Raw genomic sequence first — 12,288 nt, 5'->3', positions numbered from 1 at the left:
AGCGCATCCCGGATGAGGGGGACAATTTCAGGGCTCACCCGCGAGTAGAGGACTTGGAGCTTCTGAGTCCGAGGGTTCTTCAGTGGCTGCTCTGAGGTAGCCTTCGAAGCAGGCTAGCCAGTGGTCGAAGGTAGACGTGGCGTTGGCTGTGTGAGGGCTCAGCTGCAGGCGATCAAGCTTGATTAGGAGATCCATCTTTTAAAATCTCGTGCAATAAATTGATGTACCGTCAATTACCAGGAGACGAGAATGGTGAAACAATCGAGGCTTCATTGCACAAGATGTTGTGCCTCCCACAGCTGGAACCAGAATGGATTCAGTGCAGGAGAGCAGACACTTTTATACGCCGCCTGCTGGGCAGAGCCAGCAGGCAGGGATTTACCATCGTACCTGTAATATACGGGCAGTGCCGTAATACATACAACATAAATCACCCCTCATTCTTCTGAATCCCAGGGTCCCAATTTACTCAGTCGCTCATTACAGGAACCAATATAGTGAACACTTGCTGTATCGAAAGTATATCCTTCCTTAAATATGGAGACCAAAGCTGCACACAGCACTGCATGTGTAGCCTCAGGAAGGCCCCTGTAAAAAGGATTTCCTTATTCTTGTACACCAATCCCCTTTCAGTGTAAGATAAGTGAAGGTATTATACAAATACACTTGGACTCAATGGTTCTGCTGAATTGGGGGGGGGGGGGGGGGAAAGAGGGGTAATTGTGACAACACATGTTCACAGGGATGGAATTTCCCTTTAATAAGATGCACAGCATACAGACGTTTCCCAGGACAGCCCGTTTAAAAATAAAATACTAACACACGAACTACCTGGCAAAAAACAAATGGGAAAGCTGAATGCGAGAAACGAGAGGAGGGTCGCCCAAAATGTCGGATCCCGGAGGGGGAGGACCCCTCACAAGTCCGCCATTCTTTATGCAGTCAGTTGCATTACTATCCAGTTAAACGTGTGCATGTGTCTCTGCAGTGAGTCGCGACCCTTTTCTCCCACAGAAAACACTCGGTGAACTCACAGCCGAAAGCCAGCCGGAAGCGGGTTGACGGCACCAGCGCGCGCATGGGCAGGAGCCGGGGAGACGGCACCAGCGCGCGCATGGGCAGTGGGAGGCGGGTGTTGTGCGCAGGCTCCGGGGAGGAAGTTCGCGCTAACCGGGGTTTGTGGCGCCGGCGCAGTGAGGGTGAAGTTTTCCAGCGCGGGGGCGGTTGGAGTGTGTGCGCGGGATCGATTGTTCGGCTCGTTTCAAATCATTTAAAATTAAACTGTGAGCAGCGGCGGCCGCAGCCTCCGTTCCGTATGGTGAGAATGGCGGATAAAGAGGGTGAGTGAATAATGATCCGGGTCCCCGACTGAGTGCACCCCCCTCCCCCCCAGCGTATGAGAGAGACACAACACCTTGTATGGGCAGACCGGGGGTGGGGGTCGGGGCTCCAGCCGCCCCCCCGAATGGCTGTAAGCGGCCTCTGTTGTGAGAGGGTTGGTGGGGCGATGCAGTGCTTTTGGCAGAGCCTTGGACACGGGTTGGGTTGGGGGGGGCAGTAATTGCCCCCACACTTTAATGTAGGAGGCTGGTCAGTCCTGTGGAAACTTGTGTGTCGCAACTTGTGAAGGAGTCCAGAGCTAATCCCTGGGTTTGGGACTGCAAAGATAGTGCAGGAAGCAGGCTGCTGAGAACGTGGTGTTTATTCCCACTCGTAGCAGTGAATGTAATGTATTGAAGGGGGAAGTTGGCTCAGCACAGGATGGGGGAAGGGATGGAGGAGGTTGGTGGGATTCTGGGCGAAAGAAGGTGGGAGGAGGCGCGTGTGGAGCATGAATCTGGACAAGTTTGCTTGATGACCTGTTTTGATGTATATTCCATGCAATTTATAAGTTTGGGCTTATACTGGCTGAAGTTTAGAAGAATTGAGAGGGAATTTGATCGAGGTGTATAAAAGACTAAGAGGGATTGATAAAGTAAAAGTAGCCCAAATGTTCCTCCTTGTGGGGCAAGAGGTCACCGATGTAGGTTGAGAGGCAGTAGATTTAAAACTGAGGTGAGGAACTACTAGTTGCAGAGGGTGGTGAATCTGTGGAATTTGCTGCCCCATAGCGCGGTGGAGTCTGAAACATAGAATTTACAGTGCAGAAGGTGGCCATTCGACCCATCGAGTCTGCACTGGTACTTGGAAAGAGCACCCTCTTAAACCCACGCCTCCACCCTATCCCTGTAACTCCACCTAACCTTTTGGACACTATGGGGCAATTTAGCATAGCCAATCCACCTAACCTGCACATCTTTGGACTGGGAGGAAACCAGAGCACCTGGAGGAAACCCACGTAGACACGGGGAGAAAGTGCAGACATTCACTCAAGGCCGCAATTAAATCCGGGTCCCTGGAGCTGCGAGGCAGCAGTGTTAACCACTGTGCCACCGTGCTGCCCACCAATCATTAAATGATTTCAAGAAAGATATAGATATATTTCTGATGATAAACAGGTTAAAGGGATATGGGGAACAGGTAGGGAGGTGGATCTGAAACCAGGAACGGATGAGCCATGATCTGATTAAATGGCGAAGCAGGATCAAAATGCTGAATTGCCTACTTCTGTTTCCAATTCCGATGTTCCGGTGTAACTGAACACTAAATAATAAGCACACACTTTTCACTTTTTTAAACTTCTGTTTTAAGTGCCTTAACTTGTAGGTATGGATGGATCCTATTTCATGTGCATATTCAACCATCTCAAACTGGGCTTCTCAACCTTTATGCCTCTCAGGCCTACCCCCAGCCGTGTTGTAAAAATTCCATGTTTTTCTTTGCATAAAAATGTGTCATACAACTGCATATCTATATTGATTATTTTGTTTTACTATATGTGATGTTAAATTGGATCAACATTCCGTTGTTTGAAAATGCGGCCCCATCGTTCACAAATCAACTGAAATAAACCTGCTGGATCAGAAACTACAGTGGGGAACTAGCTCCCTCGCATGCACAACTGGAGTTCAAGGCACCAATTGGTTTTTTTGATAATGTCTGCACTGCCTGAGGCATTGTTGCCTTTCCCTTGTGACAGAACATGAAGGGTTTTGGGAGCCTCCGTGTGGCCAATGTTTAACACATCCCAAACATCCATGCGACAAAACACCTGCCAGGTGCTTGACTTCTCCCAGCACGACACTGCACCAAGTCGCAAATGGAAGGTCAAACCTTTCATGCCCACCTGCTTTTCTAGTTTGTTTGTTTTTCTTCACACCAGGCCCTGTTTTATACTTAAAAGCCACTTTTTGATGACAATTTAATTTTAATAAAAGTAAGTTTAATTTTACTTGAAACCCATACTGTGCTTTGTTTTGAATCTGCTGTAGCCAGCAGAAGGGTCGCTATGGGTGATGTTCCTTCAGTACTGCTTCCCTCCCAACATCTGCCACAATCTCTGGTGGCTGTGGATAGCCAATAATGAATGAGCGAGATGGGCTCCAAGCAGGCTAGGTCCTACCATGTGGTTCGACAGCAGGAGTGACTATTGTGGATATAAGCCAAGGCTAAAATGATGTTGCTGTTGTGGGGCAGGAAACAGCCTGCATCCTGCGAGTGGAGATTTTGCAATTCACAGAGATAGTGTCTCCTTTTCTCCCTCCTCCCATTGCTCCCCTCACCTACCACTGTAGACACGTTAACCTTCTTGTGGACCCCTATTTGTGATCTCCTGTTTTTAATGCAGTTCACTGAGCAGAAGCAGCAGTGTGTAGTACTTCAGTGCTCTTATTTGTGCTGATCTGTTGCACTGAGGTGCTTGGATTGTTTGCTGGGTGGAATATTGCTTCTGTCATTGGACTTGTAATCAAGAAACCCAGGGGAATGCTCTGGGGACTTGGGTTTGAATTCCACGACTGCAGGTGGTTAAATTGTAATACTGTAAAACATCTGGAATTAAAAGTGTAATAACTTGTGAAACCATTGCCAGTTGTCGTGAAAACCCATCTCGTTCACTAATGTCCAATATGGAAAGAAACCTGACATCCATGCCTGGCCTGTAATACATGTGACTACAGACCCACAGCACTGTGGTTGACTCTTAAATTCCCTCTGAATTGACCTAGCAAGCCACTCATTTGTATCCATCTGCGACAAAGTCTACAAGAAGGAATGAAACCGGATGGACCGCCCAGCATTGACGTAGGCACTGGAAACAACACTGGCAAATTCAGCCCCGTCAACCCTGCAAAATCTTCCTTACTAACATCTGAGACTTGTGCCAAAATTGGGAGAGCTGTCTCACAGACTATTCAAGCAACAGCCTGACATAGTCTTACTGACGGAATCATACCTTACAGTCAATGTCCCAGACACCATCTCTGGGTATATCCAGTCCCACCGGCAAAACAGACCCAGCAGAGGTGGCGGGGCAGTGGTATATAGTTGGGAGGGAGTTGCCCTGGGAGCCCTCCACTTCTACTCCGGACCCAATGAAGTCTCATCGTATCAGGTCAAACATGAGCAAGGAAACCTTCTGATTACACATATACCCTCCCCCTCACCACTTGGAGGAAGCACTGAGGGTGCTATTTAAACTATTTTCTAAATGTGGAAAGGCTTCGGAAATCTGAAGCGCAAACGGATTTAGAAGTTCTTGTTCAGGATTCTCTTACGGTTAATGTGCAGGTTCTGTTGGCAGTTCGGAAGGCAAATGCAATATTAGCATTCATTTCGAGAGGGCAAGAATACAAGAGCAGGGATGTACTGCTGCGGCTCTATAAGGCTCTGGTCAGACCCCATTTTGAATATTGTGAGCAGTTTTGGCCCCGTATTTAAGGAAGGATGTGCTGGCCTTGGAGGGGGTCCAGAGAAGGTTCGCAAGAATGATCCTGGGAATGAAGGGCTTTTCATATGAGGAATAGTTGACGACTCTTGGTCTGTACTCAACGGAGTTTAGAAGGATGAGTGGTATCTCATTGAAACTTACAGAATACTGAGAGGCTTAGATAGAGTGGATATTTCCACTAGTAGGAGAACTTCCTGAGAGCACAGCCTCTGACTGAAGGGACGATTTTTAAAACTGAGATGAGGAATTTCTTCAGCCAGAGGGTGGTGAATCTGTGGAACTCATTGCCACAGAAGGCTGTGGAGGCCAAATAACAATGTCTTGAAGACCGAGATAGATAGGTTCTTGATTAAAAAGGGATCAGGGAGAGGACAGGAGAATAGGGATGAGAAACATATTAGCCATGATCGAATGGCAGAGCTGACTCAGTGGAAAAATGGCCTAATTCTGCTCCTATATCAAATGGTCTTATGGCATGGGTGCAAAGTGGGGGACGTCAATATCCATTATCAAGAGTAGCTCAGTAGAACCACTACTTACTGAGCTGGTCAAGAATCCTAAAGGACATAGCTGCTGGACTGGGTCTGTGGTAAGTGAACCAACAAGAGGGGAAAAACTTCCTTTACCTCAGTTTCACCAGCCTGCCTGTTGCAGTTGTATCATAGAATACACAGTGCAGAAGGAGGCCATTCAGCACATTGAGTCTGCACCAGCCTTCAGAAAGATCACCCTACTTAAGCCCACGCCTCCACCTTATTTCCGTAACTCAGCAACCCCTTTTGGACACTTAAGGGTAATTTAGCATAGCCAAGCCACCTAACCTGCACATCTTTGGACTGTGGGAGGAAACAGGAGCACCGGGAGGAAACCCACGCAGACATGGAGAACGTGCAGACTCCACACAGACAGTGACCCAAGCCGGGAATCAAACCTGGGAGCCTAGAGCTCTGAAGTGACAGTGCTTACCATCTTACCATGACAGAATCAGTAGGAGTGACCACGACACAATCCTTGCGGAGACTATGTCCTATCTTCACAATGATAATACCCTCATCGTGTTGTGTGGCACTATCACCGGGTAACTCCAAACTGGACAATAATGAGGCACTTTGGGCCATCAGCCGCACCAGAATTGTACCCAAGCACAAATCTGTAACCTCTTGACCTGGCATATCCCCCACTCTACCAGGGGATCAGCCCTGGTTCAATGAAGAGTGCAGGAGGGCATACGGGAGCAGCGGCAGGCAAACCTAACCATGAGGTGTCAACCTGATGAAGCTACAACAAAGAACTACTTGCATGCCAAATAGCATAAGCAGCAAGCGATAGAACTAGGTGATCCCACAATCAACATATCCGATCTAAGGTCTGCAGTCTTGCTACATCCAGCCGTGAAGGATTGTGGACAATTAAACCACTCACTGGAGGAGGAGGCTCCACAAATATCCCCATCATCAATGATTGAGAGCCCAGCATATCCGTGCAAAAGATAAGATTTGAAGCATTTCCTACAATCTTCAGCCAGAAGTGCAGAGTGGATGATCTAATTCCACCTTCTCCAGAGGTCTCCAGCATCACTGATGCCAGTCTTCAGCCAATACGATTCACTCCACGTCAGTGTTTTTCAAACTTTTTTGGGTCTGGGGCCCATTTTTACCAACCGGCTATCCTTCAGGACCCACACCGCCCAAACTTCGTGTCCACCATTTTCACTTACCTTTAATATGACAGATCAGCCTGCTTGGTCCTCACGATCTCGCTTACTTTGTTGTTCAATGTTACATTTCTTTTTTAAAAGAAATATATTTATTAAAGTTTTTTAACACAATTTTTCTCCCTTACAAACAATAACCCCCCCCCCTCGTAAAAAAAAAATGAGAAATCGCGCAGAGCAAGATACATACATGGCAAAATGATATATTTACACAGCTTTGTACACTGGCCCTCACCCGTACGTGCCAGTTTCCCCAACCCTTCATGTTATCTCTTGCTCATCCACCCTCCCAGGCAGTCCCCCCTCTCCCTCCCCCTCCCAGGACGCCCCCCCCCCCCCCCCCCAAGGGTACTGCTGCTGCTGACCGATCTTCCTCTAACGCTCCGCGAGATAGTCTAGGAATGGTTGCCACCGCCTGTAAAACCCCTGCGCAGACCCTCTCAAGGCGAACTTAATCCTCTCCAACTTTATGAACCCAGCCATATCATTTCTCCAGGCTGGGGGGGCTTCGCCTCCTTCCACATTAGCAAGATCCTTCGCCGGGCTACTAGGGACGCAAAGGCCAGAATGCCGGCCTCTTTCGCCTCCTGCACTCCCGGTTCGTCCACTACTCCAAATATTGCTAGCCCCCAGCTTGGCTTGACCCGGACTTTCACCACCTGAGATATTGCTCCCGCCACTCCTCTCCAGAACCCCTCCAGTGCCGGGCATGACCAAAACATATGGACATGGTTCGCCGGGCTCCCTGAGCACCTTCCACATCTGTCCTCTACCCCAAAGAACCTATTCAACCTCGCCCCCGTCAAGTGCACTCTGTGGACCACCTTAAATTGTATCAGGCTGAGCCTGGCACACGAGGAGGAATTAACCCTAACTAGAGCATCAGCCCATAGACCTTCCTCGATCTCCTCCCCCAGCTCCTCCTCCCATTTACCCTGCAACTCTTCTACCAGCGCTTCCTCCTCTTCTTTCAACTCCTGGTGTATTTCCGACACCTTGCCCTTCCCGACCCATACACCCGAGATCACCCTATCTTGAACTTCTTGTGCCAGGAGCAACGGGAATTCCCTCACCTGTCGCCTCACAAAAGCCCTCACCTGCATATATCTAAAGGCATTTCCCGGGGGTAACTCGAACTTCTCCTCCAGTGCCCCTAGGCTCGCAAACGTCCCGTCGATGAACAGGTCCCCTATTCTTCCAATCCCCGCCCGATGCCAGCTCTGGAACCCCCCGTCCATCTTCCCCGGGACAAACCGGTGGTTACCCCTGATCGGGAACCACACCGATGCTCCCATTGCACCCCGGTGCCGTCTCCACTGGCCCTAGATCCTTAGCGTTGCGGCCACCACCGGGCTCGTGGTATACTTTGTCGGCGAGAGCGGCAGCGGTGCCGTCACTAACGCCCCCAGGCTCGTTCCTTTACAGGACGCCATCTCCATCCTCTTCCATGCCGCCCCCTCTCCCTCCATAACCCACTTGCGGATCATCGCCACATTTGCTGCCCAGTAGTAGCTCCCCAGGTTTGGCAGCGCCAACCCTCCTCGGTCCCTACTGCGTTCCAGGAACCCTCTCCTTATTCTCGGGGTCTTATTCGCCCACACAAACCCCATAATACTCCTGCCTACTCTCTTAAAAAAGGCCTTGGTGATCACGATGGGAAGGCACTGAAACACAAACTGAAATCTCGGAAGGACCACCATTTTGACCGACTGCACTCTACCCGCCAGCGAGAGCGGTAACATGTCCCATCTTTTGAAATCCTCCTCCATTTTCTCCACCAACCTCGTCAGATTCAGTTTATGTAGGGTCCCCCAACTCCTGGCTATCTGGATCCCCAGATACCGAAAGCTCCCCTCCGTCCTCCTCAGCGGTAGGTCCCCTATCCCTCTTTCTTGGTCCCCCACCTGTAATACAAAGAGCTCACTCTTCCCTACATTGAGCTTATAGCCCGAAAACTCCCCAAACTCCCTTAGAGTCTGCATGACCTCCACCATCCCCTCCATTGGATCCGACACGTATAGCAACAGGTCATCCGCATATAGCGACACCCGATGCTCTTCTCCCCCTCGGACCACCATTTATTAGACTCCCTCAATGACATGGCCAATGGTTCGATCACCAAAGCGAACAACAGGGGGGACAGGGGGCACCCCTGCCTCGTCCCTCGGTACAGTCGAAAGTACTCCGACCTCCGCTGGTTCATCACTACACTTGCCATCGGGGCTCTGTAAAGGAGCTTAACCCAATTGATAAACCCTACCCCAAACCTGCGCAGCACCTCCCAGAGGTACTCCCACTCTACTCGGTCAAAGGCCTTCTCCGCGTCCATAGCTGCCACTATCTCCGCCTCTCCCTCCTCCGATGGCATCATTATCACGTTTAAGAGCCGCCGCACATTGGTGTTTAGTTGCCTGCCCGTTACAAATCCCGCCTGGTCCTCGTGGATTACCCCCGGGACACAGTCCTCGATCCTCGTGGCCAGCACTTTTGCCAGCAATTTTGCATCCACATTGAGGAGCGAGATCGGCCTGTACGATCCACATTGCAGTGGGTCCTTGTCCCGCTTTAGGATCAAAGAAATTGTCGCCTCTGACATTGTCGGGGGCAGTGTCCCCTCCTCTCTTGCCTCATTAAAGGTCCTCACCAGTAGCGGGGCCAACAGGTCTGCGTACTTCCTGTAGAACTCCACCGGGAATCTGTCCGGTCCCGGGGCCTTCCCCGCCTGCATGCTCCCCAAACCCTTGCTCAGCTCCTCCAACCCAATTGGTGCCCCCAAACCAGCCACCTCTTGCTCCTCCACCCTCGGGAATCTCAGCTGATCTAGGAATCGTCCCATTCCCCGCTGGGGGCTGGGATCTGTACAGCTCTTCATAAAAGGCCTTGAATACCTCGTTTATTTTCGTCGCACTCCGAACCGTGGCTCCCCTTCCATCTTTGACTCCCCCTATTTCCCTCGCTGCCATCCTCTTACGGAGCTGGTGTGCCAGCATCCGACTAGCCTTTTCCCCATACTCGTAGGTCGCCCCCTGCGCTTTCCTCCACTGTGCCTCCGCCTTCCCTGTGGTCAACAGGTCAAACTCCGTCTGGAGCCGTCGTCTTTCCCCAAGTAATCTTTCCTCCGGGGCCTCTGCGTATCTCCTGTCCACTCTCAAAATCTCCCCCACTAACCTCTCCCTTTCCAAACCCTCTGTCTTCTCCCTATGAGCCCTAATGGAAATGAGCTCTCCCCTGATCACCGCCTTCAACGCCTCCCATACCACCCCCACCCGCACCTCCCCGTTGTCGTTGGCCTCCAAGTACCTTTCGATATACCCCCTCACCATCCCACACACCACCTCGTCCGCCAGCAGTCCCATATCCAGCCGCCACAACGGGCGTTGGTCCCTCTCCTCTCCCAGCTCCAGTTCCACCCAGTGTGGGGCATGGTCCGAAACGGCTATAGTCGAATACTCGGTCCCCATCACCCTCGGGATGAGCGCCCTACCCAGAACAAAGAAGTCTATCCGGGAGTAGGCTTTGTGTACATGGGAGAAGAAAGAAAATTCCCTGTCCTGCGGCCTTGCAAACCGCCATGGGTCCACTCCCCCCATCTGATCCATAAACCCCCTAAGTACCTTGGCCGCTGCCGGCCTCTTTCCAGTCCTTGATTTGGAGCGGTCTAGTGCTGGATCCAACACTGTATTGAAGTCCCCTCCCATTATCAGGCCTCCTATCTCCAGGTCCGGAATGCGCCCCAACATGCGCTTCATGAATCCTGCATCATCCCAGTTCGGGGCGTATACGTTTACCAACACCACCCACATCCCTTGCAGCCATTACCAACACCACCCACATCCCTTGCTCACCATTACATATCGCCCTCCATTGTCCGCTACAATAGTCTTGGCCTCAAATGACACCTGCTTTCCCACCAATATTGCCACCCCTCTATTCTTCACGTCCAGTCCCGAGTGGAATACCTGTCCTACCCATCCCTTTCTTCGCCTGACCTGGTCCGCCACCTTCAGGTGTGTCTCTTGGAGCATGGCCACATCTGCCTTCAGTCCCTTTAAGTGCGCGAACACTCGAGCCCTCTTCACCGGCCCATTCAGGCCCCTCACATTCCACGTTATCAGCCGGATTGGAGGGGCTCTCACCCCCCCACGCCCCGCCGACTAGCCATCTCCTTTTCTGGGCCAGTCCCGTGTCCACGCCTCCCTCACCCTCCAGTCCCCCAGAGGGGGGATCCCCGTCCCGACCACCTCTTCTGTGTCCCATTCCCTTTCGGCCAGTGCAGCAGCAACCCTTTCCCCCCCCCCCCTCCCCTCCCCCCGCTAGACCCCTGTCTAGCTTTTTTGCTCCCCCCATGTCACTCCCGTAAGTCAGCTGACGCCTGCTGACCCCGGCTTCCCCCGCTGTCCCATTGACCTCCCCGCGTGGGAGTCTCCCAATCCATATGCATTCCTTTGTTCCCCTTCCCGCCTTTCTTCCCGCGGGCAGGAAAACACCCCGCGCTTTCCAAAGCCCGCTCCGCCGCCTCTGGCGCAGTTCCTGTCGCGGCCTTGTCTCTCTCCCCCAGCCCATGTAACATTTCCTGCGCATGATTGACCCCCTATATACAACAACCATCACACATCAAACCTCAAACATCCCCCCCCTACCCTCAAACCCTCAGTTAGAGTCCAACTTTTCGGCTTGTACAAAGCTCCACGCCTCTTCAGGCGTTTCGAAGTAATAGTGTTGGCCCTTGTATGTGACCCACAGTCGCGCTGGCTGCAGCATTCCGAATTTCACTTCTTTCCGGTACAGCCCCGCTTTGGCCCGGTTGAAACCCGCTCTCCGCTTTGCAACCTCCGTGCTCCAGTCTGGGTATATTCGGATCTCTGCATTGTCCCACTTACTGCTCCGCTCCTTCTTGGCCCATCTCAGGACCCACTCTCTGTCCGTGAACCGGTGGAACCTCACCACCATCGTCCTTGGCGGCTCATTTGCCTGGGGCTTCTTCGCCAGCACCCGGTGTGCCCCGTCCAACTCCAGCGGCCTCGAAGGGGCCTTCGTGCCCATCATCGCCTCGAGCATCGTGCTCGCGTATGCCCCGGCATCAGCCCCCTCCACTCCCTCGGAGACCCAGGATTCGCAGATTCTTTCTCCTCGACCTGTTCTCCAGGTCTTCGAGTCTTCCCGCCCACCTCTTTTGTAGCGCCTCGTTCTGCTCCACTCTCACCGCCAGGCCCACAAGCTCGTCCTCATTCTGACTGACTCTTTTCTGTACCTCCTGGATCTTAGCTTCGTGGACCTTCTGGGTGATCCCGAGTCCTTCAATTGCTGAAATCATAGGCGCCAGCATCTCCTCGCGCTGCTCCTCGAAGCGGCGCTTGATGAACTCCTGCAGCTCCCTTTTGTCCCTGGCCGCCGCCATTTTGTTTTCTTTCCCTCGCTTCTCCCGTTGCTCCAGTGCCGCTCCTTTGGCCGTTACACTCCTAGATCATTTAAAAGGTCTATGGAAACTCCTGAAAAAGGTCTGAGAGGCAGTTCCAGACGGGAGCTGCCGAATGCGCGACCTACTCCTCCATGGAAGCCGCCACCGGAAGCCTCGTCCCTGCTTCTTCAATGGCCCTGGTAGATCCTTTCACAGTTGTTCCCTCTGCTGCTAGAATTCACCTTTGATAGAGTCAAGTCAGTTTGCAGCTTTAAGCTTGCCCTTCCCCCGCCTGCATGCTGGAAGAGGCGCTTGTCTAAACCTGCAGCCAAAGCCAAATCTTTTACT

At 51.8% G+C, this 12,288-nt stretch overlaps 1 protein-coding gene across 1 annotated transcript in view; it reads left to right on the top strand.

Moving 5' to 3' along the window:
• Positions 1–1,165: 1,165 nt before the first annotated feature.
• The window catches only part of LOC140428096 (histone-binding protein RBBP7), a 62,110-nt gene continuing 50,987 nt past the window's right edge, over positions 1,166–12,288 (top strand). Inside the window, exon 1 of the mRNA XM_072514141.1 lies at positions 1,166–1,340. Within this exon, the coding sequence (XP_072370242.1) occupies positions 1,316–1,340 (25 nt within the window). The 5' untranslated portion in view covers positions 1,166–1,315. The remainder of the gene's footprint in view (positions 1,341–12,288) is intronic.

The sequence above is a fragment of the Scyliorhinus torazame genome, chromosome 8 (assembly GCF_047496885.1).
Source record: "Scyliorhinus torazame isolate Kashiwa2021f chromosome 8, sScyTor2.1, whole genome shotgun sequence".
In the NCBI taxonomy this organism is placed as follows: domain Eukaryota; kingdom Metazoa; phylum Chordata; class Chondrichthyes; order Carcharhiniformes; family Scyliorhinidae; genus Scyliorhinus; species Scyliorhinus torazame.
Note: the sequence above shows the minus strand (reverse complement) of the source record. Positions and strands in the feature narration are given on the sequence as shown.